We start from the raw sequence: 23,718 nt of genomic DNA on the forward strand, positions 1-23,718 counted from the left end.
CCCCAGCCCAGTCCCAGGCAGAGTCTGGCCCCCTCCCCACCAACCTGCCCTGCCCCCTCCCTGTCTCCCAATCCCAACCTGGAATTTTCTTGTTCTCCTGGTGTCACTGGATTAATGTCTGCCTCCCACCACTCTGTAAGTGCCACATGAGTCCCTGGAATGGACTATTTCCACTCATCATTAAATCCCATTAAGCATCAGGACAGGTATGAAGCAGCTGCTTAGGAATGAGGGAATGAATGGATGAACGAAATGAAAGTGACCCTGCAGAGTGAAGGGTGAAAGGCAAACAGCTGCTCCAGAACCGGTTCCACTATTTCCCAGCAGGATGACTCAACCAAACCCCTTCCTTACTGTGGCTGAGCCTCAGTTTCCTCAATGGGCAAGTGGGTAAACCAAACACCTTCTCCCCCGTAGGACCTGCAGAGCCCTGGTGAAGCTACAGAGTAATTACATCAGGAAAAATGCCAGAGACAAGACGCAAAAAGTTTCGTTTTGTGCTCTAACACGACTGGGGAGGATCTGTTTAGAATATCAAGATTTTTTTTTTTTTTTTTTTTTTTTAAGTAAAATAAAAAACACCAGATGGCTTCAAAGTACGCCAGTGTTGGGCCAGTTCTCGTGACCTTCCTCGGGAGACCGAGGCCCGGAGCGCAGTGGGGAGGGGAGGAGACGGCCGGGAACCGGGGCGGAGGAACTGAAGTCTCAGTGACTCACAGCTGGGCCCCATTCGGGCTCTGGGCGGGTGGGCGGAGAAGCCCCTGGCTTGTGCAGGCCAGTGCTCTGAGGACAGGTCCGCCAGCGCTGCTCACAGGTCCGCCAGGGCTGCTCCGGGAGGGGGTGGTTCCCTGGGTCGCTCCTGCTTGGCTCACGACCTGGGGGGAATCCTCATCTTGAAGCTCCGTCTCTCCAGGAAATCCCGGGTTCGAATTCTGCCACTGCCAGAATTTGTCAATTCCGGCTGCCCTGTTTTGGCAAAGTCCCTTTCCACCTCGGAGGGGGCCTCAGTTTTCTCATTTATCAATCAGGCTCTAGAGTTCTCTCCTTACAGAGAGGGGACCAGGCTTGAACACCTACAGTGTGCAGCGATTCTGGTGCCCTCGGAGAAGCCCGGCAAACAGAAGGGCGCACAGGGGAACACGTGCGTCACGCCCGCCATTGTGCTCTGCGTCTTAATCCTCACCAGGACCAGGCAGGTAGGTTCCATTGTCATCCCATTTTACAGACTGGGAAACTGAAGCACAAAGCGATTCAGTCCCCTGTCCAAGGTCCCACGCCTAGACCGAGCCTGAGTCTGGGTCTGAACTCAGACGGTCTCCACCCCTCGGTCCATCTTCAGGACCCGACACCCAGGCGTTACAGACCGAACTTGAGCCTGGGAGCCGCCCCTCGCCCAGTTCCCTGACTCCTAGGGGCCCAGGCCCCACCGTTGTCACGACAACCGGGGACCAATGGGGAGCAAGCAGGCGGGAGGAGGCCCCGCCCTGGCCCCGCCTCTGGCGGAGGGCTCCGAGCTATAAGGTCCTGAGGCCGAGCGGCGGGAGTCCAGGCCCGCGGAGCGCCAGGCGCGCACGGAATTCCGAGTGTCCAGAGCGCGCAGAGTCCCAGAGCCGCGAAGGGCGCAAGCAGCAGCCACGATGTGCGGTGAGTGTGGTGGCCGCGGGTTCCGGCTCCCCAGTCTCTCGGCGCCTGGGCCCGAGAGCCGGGCGCCGGGGACCCGGAGGTGGTGCAGGATGGGGGCATCGATCTGTCCAGGTCCGAGAAGGGGCTTTCACCGGCCGGGCCTGCCTCCTTCTGTCCCTTGTCTCCGAGTGGGTGTCCCAGGGAGGGGTGGGGGAGAAGGGTGCCCAACCCTGGTGTCGGACTTGGTGAGGGCGACCCGGCCCGGCCGCCCACGGAGGGGACGAAATTGGTCCTGTCCCGGGCCTGGACCCTCACAACACAGAGGTATCCTCTCTCCCTACCCCCATGTCCAGTGAGAAAAGCACCCCAAGTCGCCCACAAAGGCGGCCACGCGCAAGCTCACGCATCCGGGGCGCGGGGTGCCCAGCACTGCTCTCAGCCCACCGCGCCCACCCAGGAGAGGCGACCCCACCTGCAACCTCCCGGCAGCCGGCCGGGCTCGCCCCCGTGGCGTCGGGATCTGCCCTCGTGCGCTCGGGAAGGGCCTGTGCGTTCTCCTCGCGTGCCAAAATGAACCTCTTGTCCCTAGAAGGGTCGATTCCATGTTGCCGCCTCTTTGCTGAAAGAGCTCTCGGCGAGGCTTGGGGGGAAAGGCAGCATGGACCGCCGAGCCTCGAGGCAAAGCTGGGAGAAGGAGTCCGGGACGAGGCGTGGGGCTGGGCTCCGGCGTCCTGAACACCGCGGCGCCTCGGCGCTGTCCCGGGAGACTGCTGGGCCATGGCGAGGGCTGCTGCGGCCCTGCGCGCACATCTGCAATTCCTTACTCTCCTGGCTGGGCCGCCTCCGCTGGCTGGGGAGAGGGCCGGGAACTTGTGCTGGGACAAAAGGTCACTGTGCCTTTTTTATTTTTTTTCCTTGAGTAGGATTCAGTTACCCATTCCAGCCTCCTGTGGCTGGAGGGCCTGGTGGAACTTTTGAAGCCATGAAAGGCCTCTGTCTGACTTCGCCGAGGGCTGTGGGGCGGGATGTGCCAGCGGTGAGCCCTGGGCCAAGATCTGTACAGGCCTTGTTTCTGAGGCCAACGGCTCCTGAAAGTGTAAAAGAACCACTGACCAAGGAGCCCACAGCTCGCTTTGGGATGCAGACTCCCCCAGGCCAAGCGGGCATCAATTTAAATTCCTGAACTTTCAGCAAAAATCTCCGGGCTACAGGGCATCGTTAACAATGTATAGGGCTGCCTTCGATGTTGAGAGAGAGAGAGAGGAGAAGAAGAAGAAGCAAAGGTGGCAGTTTTGCCAGAAGCCCTTTGGGTTCTAAACCCTTCAGTGTGGCATTCAAGCCCTTGGCCAACTGGTGGCCTTAAGTGGGCATCAATTTAAATTCCTGAACTTTCAGCAAAAATCTCGGGGCTCCAGGGCATCGTTAACAATGTATGGGCCTGCCTGTGGATGTTTCCCGCGAGAGAGAGAGAGAGAGAGAGAGAGAGAGAGAGAAGAAGCAAAGGTGGCAGTTTTGCCAGAAGACCTTTGGGTTCTAAACCCTTCAGTGTGGCATTCAAGGCCCTTGGCCAACTGGTAGCCTTAGAGACAGACTAGTGCACTGACCAAGACCCTTGCTCTGCCTCTCCAGCACTGGCAATTTCCCTCCTTTCTCCTCTCAGGTGCCCTTCTGGGCCCGCCTCTCCCCCAGCCTGCCTTCCTGCTTCCAGCTTGCATCTAGCTTTCTCTGTTGTCTCTCTGAGCCCATCTCTGCAAAGAGAGATGGGCTCAGACTCTCCAAATCTGGGGTCCTATTCTGCTCTCTTAAAGGGCTGCACATGTCTTGTCCCCTAAGGAAAGGATGAGCTTTGGCCCTGTGACTACCTATATCCTTACATCAAGCCTCCCCACCCCAGCCTATCCCACCCACCTTGCAGCCCTTGGTTAAGTCAAGGAGTGATATCCAACGTGGGAAAGTTATTTCTTTTCACCTGGGTGCTAATGTGTCATTTACAGAGCCCCTCCCCCCCCCCGACACTGGCTGAGCACCCCTTGCATGGAGAAGGCCGTCCCAAGTCAAACCTGACAACAGCTGCTGTCGAGAATTAAACACATTGTTCTCGTTTTTTGTTTGTTTGTTTCTGGATAATGGCCTGTGTGTGCATGACAAGTGATACTGGTTTTCCTTTTTATGGTTGTGTTCTTTTGTGGAGCATTTATGTCAGTTTTCAAACACTTGGTCAATTTTATAGAAAAATGTTAAGGCAATGATTGCGTACTTGGTACAAGGACAGGGCAGAAATTGTGAAGAAGCTCCTGGAATAAGTCGCTTACCCTCGTCAACTTTCCATTTGGGGAACTGGAAGCCGAAGGGGTCTGCGCATGCCTATGTCTGAGCAGGAGCAGTCTTCGGTCTTCTCTCTGGGCTGGCTGTGGCCCTGCTGTGATCTGCCACCTCGAATGCCACCTGTGATGTGGTCACATCTTCAGGGCTGTTCCGTCCATGGTCAGCAGGGGTTGAGCTGAGAGCCTTCCCTTCAGCTGCTAATGACCAGGCTTAGGTTGGCTCTTAGTCCCCGTTGTCTACACCACTTCTCCCGCAGAAACCTGGACCCAGTGCTAGCTGACCCTGCACACACTGAGAAGACGCCCCTCAGAGCTTCAGTGCACTGAGAGTTTAGCTGAGGGACAGGTAGGTTTTGTTGACATCTGAGAGACGCTGGCATGTTGCTGTCTGCCAATAGAAAGGTTACTATCTTCCCATTCCTCCTCTCCTTCCTTCTTTGCTCAGCCATTAGTGAAGTGCTGCTCCTGGAGAGGTCCTGTGTTTTCCAGGCCCTGGGGCCACATGGGCACGAGCCTCCCCTCAGAGAAGGGGCAAGGAGTTGGAGAGGCAGGTGGTCACCAAGCAGGGATGGGGTAGCTCACTAGGTAAAAGCTGCCACAGAGAGAAGACATCTGACACAAGCCACAGCCTGGTAACTCTGTGCCAAACCAGTCAGCAGACATCTTTCTGTGTGGTACACAGGGCTTAAACTTTATGTTTTAAAGTCTTCCATTACAAAATTGGGAGATTTCACATAAGTAGGGAGGATTTTCAAGTTCTCTTGAAAAAATCTGAAGATGAACAGCCCTGAGTTATATATATCTGAATAATGCACGGTGGCCCCTAGGATGATGGGTGCTAGCTCACCAGTCCTCCTGCCCAGCTGCCTCACTCACTGATGTTACCTGATGGCCCACACGCAGTCTGAGTTGAGACCCCAGCACAGCAGAGGCAGGGAGCACTAACTTTCCCAGGAACAGTACTGCAAGAGCCTGGCCTCAAGTATGAGCTCCACATGGAGAAGAGGGTGACAGGTGTGCCAGGCTGAGAGCACAGCATGTTCAAGGGCATGGCGGTGTGGACCACGCATGCATGAGAGTTTGGCAAAAAGGATTGCACTTACCATCCGTGAATTCTTTTTTTTTTTTTTAACGTTTTATTTATTTTTGAGAGAGAGAGAGAGCATGCAAGGAGGGGAGGGGCAAAAAGAGGGGGGCAGAGAATCCGAAGCAGGCTCTGCACTGACAACAGGGACCCCAATGTGGGACTTGAACTCAAAAACCATGAGATCATGAGCTGAGCTTATGTCAAGTCAGACGCTCAACCAAGTGAGCCACCCAGTTGCACCCCCATCCATGAATTCTTAAATCTGCCCTATCCTTTACTCCTGCATTTAGTAATTTATGAGAGAGGAGGAAAAAAACTTGGCCATGGAAAATTAGCAAATTCTTAGATTTTGCTAGAAGGTAAAAAGACTTTGAAGTCGTTATCTTTTGTCTTAGTTGGTATATTAGTTTCCGCTGGCTGCTGTAACAAATTACCACAAACTTGTTGCTTTAAAACAACCTAAATTTATTTTCTCACAGTTTCGGAGGCTAGAAGTCCAAAACTCAGTTTTATGGGACCAAAATCAAGGTGTCAGCAGGGCCCCACTTCCTCTGGACACTCTAGGGAAGAATCTGTCCCTTGCCTCTTCCAGCTTTGGTGGCTGCCAGCATCCCTCGGCTTGCATCTCTTGATTCCAGTCTGTGCCTCTGTGGTCACCTCACCTTCTCTTCCATGTCAAATGTCCCTCTGCCTCCCTTTCATAACAATACTTGTGATTGCATTTAGGGCCCAACTGGATAATCCAGGAAAGTCTCCCATCTCAAGATCTTTAATTTAATCATATCTCCAAAGACCTTTTTGCATCAAGATATCTTTGAGGGCCATTGTTTATTTATCCATTATCCAATAATTTTTAAAAACATTTTTAATGTTTATTTATTTCAAGAGAGAGAGAGAGTATGTGATCAGGGGAAGGGCAGAGAGAGAGGGAGACACAGAATCCAAAGCAGGCTCCAGGCTCTGAGCTGTCAGCACAGAGCCTGACCCAGGGCTTGAAGGCTTGAACTCATGAACTGTGAGATCATGACCTGAGCTGAAGGCAGACGCTTTACCGACTGACACACCCAGCTTCCCCTATCCATTATCCAATAATTTATCCATTATTATTTGGGCTCTGGCTTTTAGGTGCCTTCCCCAAGAATAGTCCAGTGTTGCTAATCTCAGATGGTCAAGTCATGGCCACAGGGATGTTGGCCAGAGGCTACCAGTCTCCCCTCTATGTCTGACACACACATGGAAGTGCCCTGGTCCCAGAACTTGCAGACTGGACCCACCATAGTCAGAAGGTGAATGTAGGCATCAGTTAAAGACCCCATCCTTCACTGGCATGGTGCTACATACCCCGTTTGACCAAATAGTTCCCAGTTTTTCTAGAAGTCAGGGCTTGTGTCCTGTAAATATGGCACTCACTCCATTTGGCCTCCATGCATGTAGATATTCTTCCTACTCATCTCTTCCCTGTGAGAAGCAGGTGTGGTTTCATTCCCCAGAATCAAAAGGGTCCAGGACACACACACACACACACACACACACACACACGTCTATCTGCTTGCACAGCAGTCTTTAGGAGAGCTTGTCATGTGCTTAGGGGGGTTGTCTCTCATTTCAGCTGAGGAAACAGAGTTCCAGGGAGTTTACAAGACACAGGGGAGAGCTCAGACTTCTTCTGGCTCTGGGAACCCCGTCATATCTAACACTCCTTTCCTCCCTGTAATGGTTCAGTTCATGGAAGGGTACCTCAGAAGGGGCTGGACTGGAGTTCTTGGGGAACAGACTCTGGGGTCAGATTGCTTGCCTTGCTATGTCCCCAAGCCACAAGAGCCTCGCCAAACAGAGCCCCTGCTCAGGGATGTGCTGCTAAATGTTTGACCACCAGCTCACCATGGCTAATTTCAGGTCATCAATGTGAAGTCCCTGATGGTGGAGTTGAGAAGAGGTGCATATGGTTGGCTCATGGAAGCCAGTCTTAGAAGTTCCCAAACCCTGCTGGCATCCTGCCCACAAGACCACTGTGTGCACTGTCAGACAGACGGCTTCCCAGAAGCCATCTGGGGAGGGGCTCAGGGCTGGAAGTGATCTTCCCACCTCCTCCTCCCCTTCATCACGCCATTCCTCCATCAGTTGGTCTTATTCACTGGGGGTTTCCCAAGTTCCCAGGAACCTTCTGGAAATTCGGTGATGTAACATTAGCAGACAGTGCTTTTACATTGAAGGATTATTTTCATATTTAGTGAAATTTGCTCGTAAAGGGAGATGGACTGGAGGTTACAAACACCCTTGGGAGAAAGTTCTGGAGATTGATGCAAAAAGAAGCAAGTTGATCTGATCGGCTGTCTCTTTCGTTTTCCAAGGGAATATTTCACCAAAAAAAGTTTGACTTTATTTTTACGGCCAAATTTTGGCAGTTTAAACAAGACTTCACACTTTCTTGAAAGCGTGTTTTAGTACAATTTAGGGTATATGTTGTTTCTCCCTTTGCTCTTTGTGAAATCCTGAAATGACAAGGACAACAAGAACTTTTTTCTTAAAAATAGAAATGCCTTGCCCACATTTACTGCAGGAAGTGGAGTCTCCTGTTATCACAGGGATTCCAGTGGTGCGGTAAACTTTAACCCATGGGGTCCCAGAGAAGCCAGAGGCAGGGTGAGGCCGTCCTCAGAGGAGCCAGTTCCCTCCTGACCTTGAGCCAGGCTTTGGGGTCCCTGTGTCTTTGTGTGAGAACACTGCCGTGGGACCTCTCATCCCCTTGGCACCTCTGCCTTTGGTCTTGCTTCTGCGAGGAGGCAGCAGGAATTGTAGTCCCCATGCATCAATATGGTGCTGCCCAGAGAGGTCACAGCCTCCACTGTGGTCCTCTTGGTTGGCCCAGTGGCCTCCCTGACCTGGGGGCCTCACCCAGGAGAGTAGACCTGCTCCGTAACTAACACACCACATACAAATACCCAACAGTCAAACCCACACTCACACCCACACGCACTCACACACACCCAACACTCAAACCCACACACACACACCCAACGCTCAAACCCACACTCACACCTATACACACTCACACTCCACACTCAAACCCACACTCACACCCACACACACTCACACTCACTCCACACTCAAACCCACACTCACACCCATACACACACACACCCAACACTCAAACTCACACTCACACCCATACACACTCACACCCACCCAACACTCAAACCCACACTCATATCCACACCCACCCAACACTCAAACCCACACTCCCACCCATACACTCACACACACAACAGTCAAACCCACACACACATACCTAACACTCAAACCTATACTCACACCTATACATGCTCATACTCATACACACCCACAGACACCCAACACTCAAACCCACATTCACACCCACACATGTTCATACTCATGCACACTCACACCCAACACTCAAATACAAATTCACACATACACATGCACACTCATACTCTCACACACACCCAACACTCAAACACACATTCGCATCCACTCATATATACTCACATACCCCAACACGCTCACTCACACACATACACACCCTGATACTCAGACACTCACATGTATACACACATTCTCACAAACACACATGCTCAGGAATTTTGTGAGAAAGAAATCCAACTGGCATGTCTTCTGCCTGGGTGGAGAGTAAGCCGACTTGAGAACTGGACTAGTATCTAATCTGTACTAGGCTCGTGGACTAAGGTCAGCCCCTTCAGTGCAGAGAAGCATGGGATGGTGGTGGAGAAAGCATCCTCAGTCCTGGGGTGGGGGCGGGGGGTGCCCAGCCCGGCTGGGTGGTAATGTGCACCCGTGGAGTGAGCCCCTAACCCTTGGGGGATGCAGGCTGGATCTCTGCCTCCAACCGTCCACCTTCACTTACAGTGAGGGCAGGCCTTTCATTGGGAAGCTAATGCCTAGAGGGAAGGAGAGATTTTCCAAAACTGTAGTCACAGATTCATAATACAGACCCCAGCCTGCCCACTGTGAATTTGACCTCTTCCCTCATCCTCCAGGCCTCAAATAGCCCCTGCTCCTCTCCGCCACCCCAGGCATTCCAAGGGTTATAAAGAAGATTCTAGGAGTTTGGTGCTCTCAGTTTTGGCTATGTGTCCGGGGGACTTGGCCTCCCGATTTGATCATTGTCGTCATCTGTCACTCCGAGGCTGAGAGTCCCCTGCCTGCATGGAAGGACCTCATTGTGGTGCCTTTCATCCTGAGTTCCAGTATGATCTTTCATGCTGTTTGCAGAGGGTGTGTTGGATCCCCCAAGACCCCAAGGTGAGCCAGGCAGAGGGGCCACTAGTCTCCATCCTGCCTCCATCTGGAGCTTTTCCTGGGGTTTAATTTGGCTTTTCTACTTTTCACTCACTTTCCCCATGTGATTTAAGAGTAGGGCCCTGGGAAGCTGTTTGGAAGCTCTGGATGCCAGAGTGGGGTGTGGGCACGGGGCAGGTGCTGAGCTGGGGTGGTTGGGCCAGAGTGCCCTCTGTCCCAAGGCTAGGCATTTCTTTAAGCCACCTCAGGAGGGATCTTACCGTCTTGCCTGTGCAAGGGAGGGAGGGACACAGGAGGAGCCAGACTTGCTGTAGTTGCCGTGACCTGGAGGGGCAGAGAAAGTGGAGTCAGAAGCAGGAATGTCTGGTGGGGGCCAAGAAGGAGTCTCCCAGGGATCGAGAGAGGGCATGGCAGCATGGCCTGGACCCCACCAGGGGAGTTCAGAGGTTTTTTCATCAGGGTGGGCATCTCCCCCCAAAAACCAAGTCACCTCTATGGGAGCTATTTCTCACTCCTTGGGGTAGGACCGTAAGACAGGGCTTATGCTGATTTGGAGGGAGCACCAGGGAGACAACCTGCAGTCACTCAGATAAACCCGGCTGTGACTCACTACAAGAGCCAGAGGTACTCTGTCTGTCCATGGGAACCACAGCCTTGGCACAGGATGTCATGAGGATCAGACAAGATAAGGTTCTGAAAGTATTGTCTTCCTGTGCATCCCCCGCATTTTCTACGTGGGCACCTCACACTACCCAGAAGTGGGAACACCCCTGGGTGACCCTGAGCCCGCCCTTTTATACATGGGAAGGTGTGCTCAGGCAGAGTTTCCCCTCCTTGTGGCCATCGTTCTTCTGGGTGAGCGGGACTGGGGAGTCATGGAGAAGTCTGCAAAGTCAGACTGGGCTGGATGACAATCCCATACCCCCCAATATCTCATTCATAGAGCCGCACATGGTAAAATAGAATATATGGGCACGTGGCGAAATATTGTAACCTTACAAAGAGCACATGCGGAGTGGAAAAGAAGTTTCTGGCCTACATCCAGTCCCCTCCTCAGGGGCAACCACTGCCCCCACCCCCGCCCAGGTCTCGGGTGCCCTTCCAGAAATACGTGTCTCTCCACCCCTCCTTGCATAATTTATTCCTGTTCTGTGAGCTGCTTTCTCCCCTGACACATCTTGGAGATGTAGCTTGTTTTCCAGGAAAACACCGAGCTTCACTTCATTCTCTATGGAAGGCCACTTGCCTATGGTCCCACAGGGGCCCCACCACATGGCTGCGCTGCCACTTCCCTGGTCCCTGCCACGCAGCAGGCTGTCCCCAGTCTCCAGCACTGAGCAACCATCCTCCTGCACTCACACATACCCCACTGCAGAGTTATCTGTTGGATACGTTCCTAGCAACAGCTCTGGCCAACAGATGTGTACATTTTTAATTTTGAAAGATTGCCAAATTGCCTCCCAAAAAGGGTGCACAAATTTAAACTCTTGCTTCTTGTCAAACTCTTGGATCTTTGCTGATCTCATAGGTGAAAAATGAATCCTCACTGCTGTTCTTTTTACAGATGCAAGGGATTCCAGACAGGAATTCTGACGTGTATGGCAAAAGAAATGCCTGAGAGAAGCAGTTTTATTCCATTTCTTAAATTAAAAAAAAAAAATCTTTTGGGCGCCTGGGTGGCTTGGTCGGTTGAGCGTCCAACTTCGGCTCTGGTCATGATCTCGCGGTTTGTGAGTTCGAGCCCCACATCAGGCTCTGTGCTGACAGCTCAGGTCCTGGCACCTGTTTCGGATTCTGTGTCTCCCTCACTCTCTGCCCCTCCCCCATTCACACCCTGTCTCTCTCTCCTTCAAAAATCAATAAACATTTAAAAAAATCTTTTTTTGATGTTTATTTATTTTTGAGAGAAAGAGCACAAGCCGGGGGGGGGGGCGGGGGGGGGCAGAGAGAGAGAGAGGGAGACACAGAATCCAAAGCAGGCTCCAGGCTCCGAGCTGTCAGCACAGAGCCTGACGCGGGGCTTGAACTCACGAACTGTGAGATCATGACCTGAGCCGAAGTCAGACGCTTGACCGACTGAGCCACCACCCAGGCGCCCCAAATTTTTTTAAAATAGTAAGAGCATGGTGTCAAGGCCGTTTTATTTACTTCATCTCAGTAGAGTGCAGGGAGAAGCCTGCCAAGAGGGAGAGCTGCAAGGGGAGAGAGATGGTGCTTAGTTTAATGAAAGAGCTTATTGAATGGATGTCAGCATGCAAGAGATTTTATGTTGAAATTAGATTTATGCCTTCTTGCGCAAAGACCTCGGAAACCACTCCTGGCAGCTGCCCCCCCGCCCCCCGCCCCCCAGAATATTCTCCCAAACTGTGCCCGAGTGGCTGGGTGTGGACACAGCTGGTGGTCCTCAGGACAAGGGCGCTTTAACCAGCCCAGCCGCCGCTGGGGCCCTGGCAGCAGCACCCCCACATTCCCACCAAGAAGGCTACTCTGGATCTGAGAGCCAGAGACACACTCGAAGAACATACATGCCTGACAGGAGTTCAGACTGCTGGCCGGCCCGGAGAAGGGGAGTTGCAGGAGACAGGTGGACAACAGAGGCCCTAGAGCACTCTCATGAAAGTATCTCAGATTTAAAACCTTTCCAGAGTTTGTATAGGGGCCTTCAAGTCATCTGCAATGCCTGTCAGCTCCCCTTCGTGAGGCGCAGCTGTAATTCTAGAAGGATTCCCAGGATGCCAGGGAAGACTCCAAAAATGATCAGACAGAATTGTCTCACGTAGCTCTGTGGTCTTTACAGTGACTGGAATTTGACCACGTTCCCCTCCCCTTCCCCCCGCCCCCGAGAACTTTGATATTTTGCAGAATAATTAATATTATGAAAAGTTTCACCCACACAGAGATTATAAAAATTAATGTTATGAAAAGTTTCACCTGGGGACACCTGGGTGGCTTAGTTGGTTGAGCGTCTGACTTCGACTCAGGTCATGATGTCACAGTTCATGAGTTCAAGCCCTGCGTCGGGCTCACTGCTGTCAGCACAGAGCCCCGCTTTGGATCCTCTGTCTCTGTCTCTGTCTCTGTCTCTCTCTCTGCCCCTCCCCCCTCTCAAAAAATAAATAAACAGCAAAAAAAAAAAAAAAAAAAAAAAAAAAAGAAAGAAAGAAAGAAAGAAAAGTTTCACCTGAACATAGATTGTAGTGATGGTTGGACAACTCTGTGAACACAGAGTTGACCCTCGAACAATTGGGGAGTTAGGGGCACCAACACTCCACACAATCGAAAATCTCCAGATAACTTTTGACTCCCCCCAAACCCAGCTACTAATAACCTACTGTTGATCGGAAGCCTCACCAATAAGCAGTAACACATATTTTGTATGTTCTATGGAGTCTATACTGTGTCCTTACAATAAAGTGAGCTAGGGAAAAGAAAACGTTATGAAGAAAAGCATAAGGAAGAGAAAAAGATATTTACAGTACAGTACTGAAGTTATCAAAAAAAGTCCACCCGAGCACTTCAAACCCGTGTTGTTCAATGATCAACTGTACTGAAAACCACTGAACTGTACAATTGAAATGGGAGAATATTAAGGCATGTGACTTATATCTGAATAGAACTATTCAAGATTTTATAGTATTTCCATTAGAAGGTAACTATTCGGTTGTTTTTTGTTAATGAGCAAGGTGACAAAAATACAACATCTGCCCAGATGTGTTGAGGTCTGAAGTGTAGGGTAAAGTGTGAACTCCTGTGACCCAAACGCTCAGCAGCCCTGTGGGGACAGGCGCCTTCGCTGGGGCGGTGCCCCGACTATACACAAGGCCTTACACTCAACGCCTCTCACCTGATCAAGTGTCAGCCAGGAAGACAAAAATAGCTGACCACCAAAATTACCCTTAGCCATTTTAAAAAGAAAGCATCTGTAACTGCTCAGAAAGCACAGTGTTCATGTTTTTTATAGAGAAATTCTGGGAGCACGTGGGTGGCTTAGTCAGTTAAGCGTCCGACTTTGGCTCAGGTCATGATCTTGCAATTCACGGGTTGGAGACCCGCATGGGGCTCTGTGCTGACAGCTCGGAGCTTGGAGCCTGCTTTGGATTCTGTGTCTCTGTCTCTCTCTGCCCCTACCCCACTGTGCTCTGTCTCTCTCTCTCTCAAAAATAAATAATAAAAGAAATTATATAGAAATTCTGCACTTTAATACTTGTGTGCAAATATATACTGTGTATGGTAACGCACAGGACTTAAGAATGAAAAATAGCATTAAAAAAATTTTTTTAACGTTCATTTATTTTTGAAGGAAAGAGAGACAGAGCGTGAACAGGGGAGGGGCAGAGAGAGAGGGAGACATGGAATCTAAAGCAGGCTCCAGGCTCTGAGCTGTCAGCACAGAGCCCGATGTGGGGCTCGAATTCCCGAACCATGAGATCACGACCTGAGCTGAAGTCAGATGCTTAACCAACTGAGCCAGCCAGGTGCCCCTCAAATTACCATTTTTAGCACCTCTGAATTTCATCGCCTCTCTTTTGTCTACGTCTAGAAGAATGAATTTTAGCAAATTAAATGTTCATATAATGTGACCCTACTCACTGCTTAGGGATACAACATTCCTTTAATGGACATTTTGTCATTCATTCAGATACACTATACTGATTTGAACCTAATCTTCTTAATGACTGGAGATATTACAGGAGGTTTTGTGTATAATTGTGGTCAGCCCTCAGGCAGGTTGTCCTCTCTGTGGTTCATCTTTGGCATTTTCCCCCTCCCCCCCCCCCCCCAGTTTTATTGAGATATAATTGACATGTAACCCTGTAAAAGTTTTAGATGTACTCAACGCTTTGCTATATGTATATATTGTGAAATGATCACCACAATAAGGTTAAACAACCATCACTTCACACGGTTAACATTTTCTCCTCCTGATGAGAACTTTTTTTTTTTAAGTTTATTTATTTATATTTGAGAGAGAGAGAGAGAGAGAGCAAAGAAGGGGCAGAGAGGGAGAGAGGAAATCCCAAGCAGGCTCCACACTGTCAGCACAGAGCCCCATGCGGGGCTCAAACTCATGAACCGTGAGATCATGACCTGAGCCCAAGTCGGATACTTAACCAACACTGAGCTACCTAGATGCCCCCCTCCTGATGAGAACTTTAAGGAGCTACTCTCTTTGCATCTTTCAAATGTACAACACAGTAATGTTAACTATAGTCAGCATGTTGTACATTACATCCTCAGGACTTAACTTATCTTATAACTGGAAGTTTATACCTTTTGACCATCTTTGCCTAATTCTCCAATCTCCTACTCCTCCACCTCTGGCAGCCACCAATCTGATCTCTGTATCAATGAGTTTGGTTTTTTTCAGATTCCACATATGAGATCATACAGTATTTGTCTTTCTTCTGTCTGATTTATTTCATGCAGCATAATGCCCTCAAGTGACATCCATGTTGTTGCAAATGGCAGGATTTTCTTCTTTTTTATGGCCAAATGATATTCCATTGTAAATATTTATCCATCCATCTGTGGATGGACACTTGGGTTGTTTCTACGTGTTGGTTATTGTAAATAATGCTGTAATGAACGTGGGGGTGCAGATATCTGGCAAATTTTTAATCCTGGTCAGACCTTTCCAGCATCCCAGAAAAACAGTAGGAAAATTAAAAAATCAAATCATTGGGTGCCTGAGTGACTCAGTCAGTTAAGCGTCCAACTTTAGCTCAGGTCATGATGTCACGGTTCGTGAGTTTGAGCCCCGCGTCTGGGCTCTGTGATTAAAGCTCATAGCCTGGAGCCTATTTCAGTTTCTGTGTCTCCCTCGCCCTCTGTCCCTCCCCTGCTTGTGCTCTCTCTCTCTCAAAAATAACATTAAAAAAATTTTTTTAATCAAATCATTAAAATTTGGAAAATAAACCTTTAACTCCATTCATCCCTGAGGAACCCTGCCTGGTGGTTAGGAGCATTTAAGTCCTAAGGTCAGGTCTCCTTGGTTCCCAGTCACAGCCTCCCAAGCTTCTGTTCTAGAAAGTAAAGGGAGGTAATGGTAGATACAGCCTCTGAACTTTGATTGACACCTCTGAGCTTTGACTGACACCTGTATGGGAATGGTTGGCCCAGTGCCTGGCACATAGTGAGTTCTCAATAAGATGAGTTACTATGGGGTACCCTGGGTGGCTCAGTTGGTTAAGCGTCTGACTCTTGGTTTTGGCTCAGGTCATGATCTCACAGTTCATGGGTTCAAGCCCCATGTCGGGCTCTGTGGTGATAGTGCAAAGCCTGCTTAGGATCTCTCTCTCTCTCTCTCTCTCTCTCTCTCTCCTACCCTCCCCCCATCTCACTCTCTCTGTCTCTCTCAAAATAAATAAACTTAAAAAAAAAAGATGAGTTATAAATATTCCTGAAGGCCAGTATTGTTCATGATCCATACTCTTGCTTCCCTGATTAATGCAGATTTACAGTCGTTCTATTCCACATGCATTTATTGAATAAGGACGGTATGCCAAGACACAGTGAGAAATGAAAAAATAGAAGTGCCAGCCTGTGTCTTTGTCGGCGGATGTAGATGTCTCAGGATGCAAGAGCACTGGGGTGGCCCAAAACCGGGGAGGCTGGGGCCTGAACAAGCCTGCTGAGGGGGGTGGGGGCGGGGTCAGAGCTGAGCTTTGAGTACAGCAGGTTTTCCCAAGTGGAGCAGGGAGGACAGAAGGACAGAGGGACGTCAGGGTAGGGAACTCGCAGGGCAGGACAGAGACAGACCAAGGGTCCATAGTCTTAATCAGGGAGGGAGTGGAGCAGCTTAGAGAGAGCCAGTGTGACGGCGGTTACTTCCTATTTGGGAAAATGTTATTTCGAAATACAAATATGGAGAATAAAGCCAAATAAAATCTTGGAGTACAGGCCTCCCTTGAAGGTAGGGATTCTCCAGGGGCCAAGAGATGATTTTGGTTTTGCTGTTGCGAAAGTAGCATTTACTGATGCTAAAGCTCCAGGCAACAGGGCTGAGCAGGAAGGAGTAAAGGCCTCAGCCCCTGTCTTCACCTGCTGCAGCCTCCTTCACCTGCTGTGACCTCCTTAGGACCCTTCCGGGGCATATTCTGTGCAAATCAAGGAATCCACATGGGTTGTGACCTCGAGATGTCCCTAGGTGGTTGGGTGGTTTGGCTGATCTTTGCTGTTATAAATGTTGCCATGGTGAAAGCCAGGTCATGTGACTGCGTCGGTAGGAGAAATTCTCTGCGGTGAAATCGCAAGGCCAAGGCGTACGCATTCGTTCTTCACATGCTACGCGAGACTTCTCGTCCCTGGCTGGGCTGCTTGCTGGGGCTGTCCTTCCGGAAGCAGAGGGGAGCACACCGTTCTTCGGCTATGTCAGGGGAAGGCCACGCACGCAGCCAGGAAGGCCTCCCGGGATGCCAGCTGGGTGGGCGTCCCCAGAAGCATTTTTTTTTCCCTCAACACCAACCGAGTGATTTACAAACATGTTGGTTCCCCCTCTGTCAACAGGAATCTTCGCCTACATGAACTACAGAGTCCCCCGGACGAGGAAGGAAATTTTCGAAACCCTCATCAAGGGCCTGCAGAGGCTTGAGTACAGAGGCTATGACTCGGCAGGTAGGCCCCGCAGACTGCCCTCATAGATAGAACGCTTGTTCCTGTCACTTGAGAACTAGAGAAAAGGAGGGGCTCCTGGGTGGCTCAGTGGGTTGAGTGCCCAACTTTGGCTCAGGTCATGATCTCATGGTTGGTGAGTTCAAACCCCATGTTGGGCTCTGTGCTGACAGCTCGGAGCCTGGAACCTGCTTTGAATTCTGTCTCCCTCTCTTTCTGCCCTTCCCCCACTCATGCTCCATTTCTGTCTGTCAAAAATACATAAAAAAAACATTAAAAGTTTTTTTAAAAAATAAAGAAACTAGAGAACAGGAGAAAGAGGAAATAACGGTAAAAAAAAAAAAAAATCTCTACCAAAGCTCTCCCATCAATATCTTCATGTCCCTCCGCTGGTCACTGCTGTGTGTATGTTGGGGTGGTATGGGGATGTGGGGGTGTCACACGTAGCTACTTTTTAACCTGATCGTAACTATAGAATTGTAATTTTATGTCCTGTTTTCATTTACCTCCCGCATCTCCCGTTATCCTAAACTCTTCCTAAGGATCTGGCTCAGTGGCTGCACAATCCTCCCCTGGGTGACTATCTCAGAGTTTACCTCTTCATCCATCTGACTGGTGGATATTTAATCCACTTCCCATTTTTAATTAAGCAGCCTTAGGAGAAAGGGGGAGCCAGATACTTTCATATCCCCGTTAATTCTTTTTTTTTTTTTTTTTTTTGTATAGTTTATCTGGAGAGAGACAGAAACAGCACGAGTGGGGGAGGGGCAGAGAGGGAGGGAGACAGAATCCAGAGCAGGTTCCACCCTGTCAGCCCAGAGCCCTGCTCAGGGTTGGAACTCACTAACTGAGAGATCACGACCTGAGTCAAAACCAAGAGTCAGATGCTTAACCGACTGAACCACCCAGGCTCCCCTCCCTGTTCCTTCTTAACGGAAAGCATGTCAGATGAAGGATGTTAGGAACACTAATGCAGTAGGGATGTCAGCACAGGGCATGGCATCAGTGCCCTCAAGCGAGCCTGCCACCTTCAGTGGTGGGCGTGGAGGAACCTCCCTCACAGGCAGGCTCCCAGGGATGCACCCTGGTTCAAAGCCAGGTGAGGCGGCCACAGCCCAGGTCCCTGGTGCGCCTCCCCTGTTTGCTGCCACATCATAATCTTGCTGAATCGACATCCTGAATGCTGTGTAGTTCTCTTCCAGGCTGCAAGCCTGGCCAACGGGAACGGACAAATCCACAGCACTGTGCAGCCCTCACCCTGGGTTGTACTCTGTAACAAAGTGCAGGAGACCAAACAAATCCCAATGCAAAAAAAAGGAAAAAAAAAAATCATGTGTGTCCCACAGGTGTGGCAATCGATGGAAATAATAACGAAGTCAAAGAAAGACATATCCAGCTGGTCAAGAAAAGAGGAAATGTCAAGGCTCTTGATGAAGAACTTTACAGTAAGTGGGACACATGCCCAGTCAAAGCAGCATGGATCAGTTTAAAGTCTTTTATTCCAATAGCATTCGAGACTAAAAATATTCACTTATCCAAGCATGGATAAATAGAAGGAGAATTAAGCCTACATCATAAAACTGTGTTTCTCAGAGTGTGGGATTTATTTTTGTTTTTGTTTTGTTTGGGGGGGGGTTGGTTGTCTGGGGTTTTTTGTTTTTCTAGGAGGTGGTGCATGAGAATTTTTTTTTAATATTTAGTACGTATGTATTTATTTTAATTTTCCTGGCAAATGATACTATTTTTCCATTTATAGTTATGATCTATAATATTCTTTTTAAAGTAAGCTCATTTTAGCTGGTGACTTAGGTTACTGATAAGCACTAAGTAAACTACAGCAGGAATCTGGCAGAAATCCCCAAGGTGGGGCCTTTGCAGTCCAAGGTGAGATGTGCTTTTGACGTGGCTGAGGTGTGTCCATGTAATGATGCCACCTCACCATAACAGTACTGTGTCAATGATTATTTTTCTTGCTTCTAGAACAAGACAGCATGGACTTGAAGGTGGAGTTTGAGACCCACTTTGGCATTGCCCACACGCGCTGGGCTACCCATGGGGTCCCCAATGCTGTCAACAGCCATCCACAGCGCTCAGACAAAGGCAACGGTATGTAGCATGGCCCTGCGTCCCCTTCCCCTGAAGGTTCTGCCTGGCTTTGACGTGTACCACTGTGGATCCACGCTCACTGCCAACTGGCATGCTTCTCTCCCTGCCTCATCTTCCCCGAGGATCCAAACAGATAGCACTGGTCCTTAGACAGGAGGCAAACTCAGCCTGGCTCCTGGGCAGGGCTGACCCCCACCCAGACCTCTACAGGAAAACAGTGGCGACTTCCCATGACTGCTCCCAGCTTCTGAGACCCAGCCTGAGTGCGACTTGGCAGCATGAGAGGTCTAAGAGTCGGGCACTGTTCCGCAAGGGACTGCGTTGTTCTGGAGGGCTGGGTGCCCGAGGGAGGGATGGGTTTCATTTCCCCAGAGGAGAGGGTCTTGAGCCAGGGCAGTGCTGATCTCGGTTAATGTCTGAAGTGCCTGCTCCAATCCTGGGCCCTGCCATGAGGCCTCAGCTGCCAAAGGCTTGAGGTTTGGAGAAGCAGAGACTGTAGCAGGCAGCCCAGGGCCTCCCTCCAAGCAGCAGAGCCCTCTGCTTGGCTTGCGTCATGTTTTTTAAATATGAGAATTACCAAACCTGAAAGTCCAGACTTTTGTTATTCCTTGAAAAACTAGAAGATATGGTAACTGGGCTCACAGTACCTTGGAGTTCCACTGAAAAAGCGGTGGTCTAGGGTCACAGAGAGTGACCCCACAGAGAGTGGGGACATGGTGACTGCTCAGGGCAGTCACGAGGATACCAGGCCCTCTTTGGTGAGCTGCAGGATCCCTGGTTCTCCCAAATGCCCCAGCTCGTGGGTCCATGTCCCATGCCTGGGCCCACAGGATAGTTCTCTTCAGTGACACCCCCAGGCCCTCTCATCAGAGAAGGGCTGGTAGGTCTGGAGATTCCAGTGGGTCTCCGTTCTAGGTTAGGCCTGATTAGGTCAGAAGCCCCCAGTGACCCACCCCTGGGCATGATGGGGGAGGGTGACCAGCAGAGAGAATGACCTCTGGAGTCCCTTGGGACCCCCACCCCAAGACATTCCCTGGCATAGTGTCAGTTCTTACCAAGCCCCATAGTAGAGTAGAAATCAGATCCACCAGAGTCGTTGAGGAGTGCTTATTGGCAGGAAACTTTAGCTAAACACTTGGCAAGAGTCACTGCAGTTCATCGTCGTGGAAGTTGGGCCACAGGAGAGACTGGCACCTCTCTGATCAATGTCCCTTACTCCTGGGAACACTGGCTCATCCTGCCCAATTTGGAAGGGAAGGACTCCTCTGGAGAATGGAAGGAGAGCCCCATACCTCCTGCTCAGCAGAACACCTGGAGAGAACCCTGGGGGCTGGGCTACACGTGCATCCACATGGTTGGGGTCTTGGGTAGTGAGGACAGATCCTTGGATCTGGTCCATGCCTTGAACCATAGGGCATCCCACTTCCGGGGTCAGTGCCCCACATCCAGGAGGGGGACAGCAGACCCCATGGTTCTGAGGACCTAGAATGTTATTCCAGCCAAATCTCAAGCCAGATACAGAGGTTGACCCCTGGAGAAGTGGGGCTGGTGGGAAAAACTGTACCAAGACCATGTACCCTGAGAGGTTGCCACCCTAGGTGATAAAGTGAAGCCTCACTTCAGTGTAGTCAGGGATTCTGTGTCCCCAAAGCAGGGAGGCTCCAAGCAGATCCCCCTGCCCCACACCCAAACTTGAAAATGCCTGCCCTGACTCAGGGTGAGTAATTGAAAAGAAAACAACACGAGAAGTAAGCAGAGATTCGTAGAATTTCTTTAGCAACTCATCAGGGATAACCGAAGAGCACATTTTTGAGGAACACTTACACCCAGCAATAGCGTTGCACAAGAAAATTACACAAAGAAGCATTTGTAAAGAAAACACAGATTCTAGGAAGCCAACTACCGATGAGAAGACAATTAAATGAAAAAATGGGACAAGGTTAAGAAAATAAAGCAACTGTGTCACAGTCAATATGAAAACTATTGGAGCGGTGGATGAATATGGAGACAGTGAATAGAGATCCAATAGGTGAGTTACTGGTGTCCCCTAAGAAGAGAACAACACAAGTGAAATAGTAAAAATAAAATAAGATAAAATAAAATAAAATAATAATAATAGGTAAAGCCATAAATGAGTTCAGCTGTGCCCAGCACACTTGTCGAAAATGGCTTTCCTATTCAAGCCCTTCCAGTCTGTGTGTGACTTCACAAGTATAACAATAGGCTGTAAAAAAGAGGGAGAGAGAGAGAGAGAGAGGAAATTATGATAAAAACAAAGAAAAACAGTAAAGGACTAGCCTGTACTGACCAAAAACTGAATTAGAGATCCAGAGTTTCACTGAACAGTAATCTTTATGAAGAACACCCACCTTCTAGATGCATCCTGGTGGAATTACTGAATGCCAAGGATGATAAAGGGTCTATCATCTAGGCTCAGGAGGAAAGGGAATTCCTTACCCAGAAAAACTCTCAGGCTGCTTTTAGACCTTCAGGTTATCCATCAGCTATTTATTGAGGAGATGCAGTGGTGACTAAGGCATATCCCTCTTCCAGGGTTGGCCAGGGTGTCCCCTCCCCCTGCCAGCTGGGGGCAAGGAACCCTACTGGTGCTCAGGGAGCAGGGAGGAGCCACAGCAGGCAGACCCTGTAGAGAGAAATGCTCATGGCCATACAGGAATGGGGGTGACCCCAAAGATGCCAGAATTTCTGGGGTCACCCAGAAATTTTTAAGTTTATTTATTTAGAGAGAGAGAATGGGGGAGGGGCAGAGAGAGAGGATCCCAAGCAGGCTCTGCACTGACAACAGAGTGCCCGATCTGGGGCTCAAACTCACGAACCGTGAGATCATGACCTGAGCTGAAGTCAGACCCTTAACTGGTGGAGCCACGCAGGCACCTGAAAATCAGGATTCAAAATTTCAAACTTCACTCTTTTCACAATGTGGTGTGCATCAAATGGAACACGTGTGGATTGCTAGCTTGTGGCCTCATTGAGCCTAAAGCCATTTCAGAATGCCTGAACTAGTTTCTGGATAATGAAGTGTTCATCATCCCCTATTTGACATAAATGCCAAAACACATTTGACGATACTGTAGGCCACAAGTCAGAAGTCTGTGCGTAGTCAGGTTGGTAGGTGCTTTTAACCCAAAGAGAGCAGTGTATTTCCTCAGGTTTAAATTGTAGTGGTAGGGGCACCTGGGTGGCTCAGTCGGTTAAGTGTCCGACTTCGGCTCAGGTCATGTTCTTACGGTTCGTGAGTTTGAGCCCCGCATCGGGCTCTGTGCTGACAGCTCAGAGCCTGGAGCCTGCTTTGCATTCTGTGTCTCCCTCTCTGTCTGCCCCTCCCCCACTTGCGTGCACGTGCTCTCTCTCTTTCTCTCAAAAATAAATAAATGTTTAAAAAAATAGTTTAAAAAAATTAAATAAATAAAAAATAACTTGTAGTAGATGGTAACACGTCCACTCTCATCACCGCTAAGTGATGTTTGCTCACAGGAGTCTCTGTGGGAGGAAAGCTTGTAGAGAGTTTCAGACTGTCAAATCGTTGTCCTTTACTTCCGAATTGAACTTCACCTTTTCATAGCATTTCTCTCTTCACCAAACTTTTCTTCCAGAATTCGTTGTCATCCATAATGGGATCATCACAAATTACAAAGACCTAAGGAAATTTCTGGTAAGCTACTTCCCCTGGGTTAACATGTAAGTCAGGTGGTGTCGATCTTCCCCAGAACTTTCCAACCAGCTCATTTCCCTCTGGAAGCAAAAGCAGGAGCTGAGTAAGACCCATGTCACCACATTGGACATAAACCTCATCCTGGCTCCACCACCTTTCCAGATCTTGCAGGAGAAGATAGCAGGGCATTTGCATGTCCCTCAGGGACCACCGCAGATTCACATAATCAAAAGAACATGAACTTCCTTTTATTAAAGTATCTGCACTGCCTAACATATCGACTCATACACCACATGGAATGTGGGGTGAGAAGGCAGACAGTGTTTGTCTCACATATGAAAAGGTTGCGGCATTGGTTGGGATGTGGGTGGGTTTGACTCAACATATTTGATCATTTTGACGGCTGTTATTTTGCAATGTCCAGATTAATGGCGAGGACAGGCTTCTGAGCAGGATGATCTCAGGGAATACTGGAATGACTCAGCTTGCTATGTGATTCTGGCAGACATTTCTTACGCCCCGTTTTCCTTGTTCTTATCTTAAGTCACTGTGAGGGTGGATCATAAGGGAGGAGAGGGAGCTGGCCGGACAACAATATGCAATGACCGTTATCTAACACTCTGTCCAACGAAATATTCCAGGAAAGCAAAGGCTATGAGTTTGAGTCAGAAACAGACACAGAGACCATCGCCAAGCTGATTAAATACGTGTTTGACAACAGAGAAACTGAGGACATTACGTTTTCAACACTGGTCGAAAGAGTCATTCAGCAGCTGGTGAGTTACCAGGCCCACCTGTGTACATAAATCGCCCTTTCATTCCTTCACTTTTCAGTAGCATTTATGAGTCGAATTTGTGCAAAGTACCTGAGGATTAAAGATGGCTTGACTACAGTGGTGCCTGGATGGCTTAGTTGGCTAAGTATCTGACTCTTGATTTTAGCTCAGGTCTTAATCTCAGGGTCATGAGTTCAGCCTCGCATTGGGCTCTGTGCTGGGCGTGAAGTTACTAAAAAC

The 23,718-nt window shown here is 49.5% G+C and overlaps 1 protein-coding gene across 1 annotated transcript in view; it reads left to right on the forward strand.

The window, feature by feature from the left end:
- The first annotated feature begins 723 nt into the window (after positions 1-723).
- The window catches only part of GFPT2 (glutamine-fructose-6-phosphate transaminase 2), a 47,693-nt gene continuing 24,698 nt past the window's right edge, over positions 724-23,718 (forward strand). The window contains exons 1-7 of the mRNA XM_045484515.1: positions 724-814; positions 1,052-1,644; positions 16,819-16,926; positions 18,270-18,368; positions 18,904-19,029; positions 22,644-22,702; positions 23,344-23,478. Coding sequence (XP_045340471.1) covers positions 1,638-1,644; positions 16,819-16,926; positions 18,270-18,368; positions 18,904-19,029; positions 22,644-22,702; positions 23,344-23,478 — 534 coding nt within the window. The 5' untranslated portion in view covers positions 724-814; positions 1,052-1,637. The remainder of the gene's footprint in view (positions 815-1,051; positions 1,645-16,818; positions 16,927-18,269; positions 18,369-18,903; positions 19,030-22,643; positions 22,703-23,343; positions 23,479-23,718) is intronic.

Source organism: Leopardus geoffroyi, chromosome A1, assembly GCF_018350155.1.
Source record: "Leopardus geoffroyi isolate Oge1 chromosome A1, O.geoffroyi_Oge1_pat1.0, whole genome shotgun sequence".
NCBI lineage: Eukaryota > Metazoa > Chordata > Mammalia > Carnivora > Felidae > Leopardus > Leopardus geoffroyi.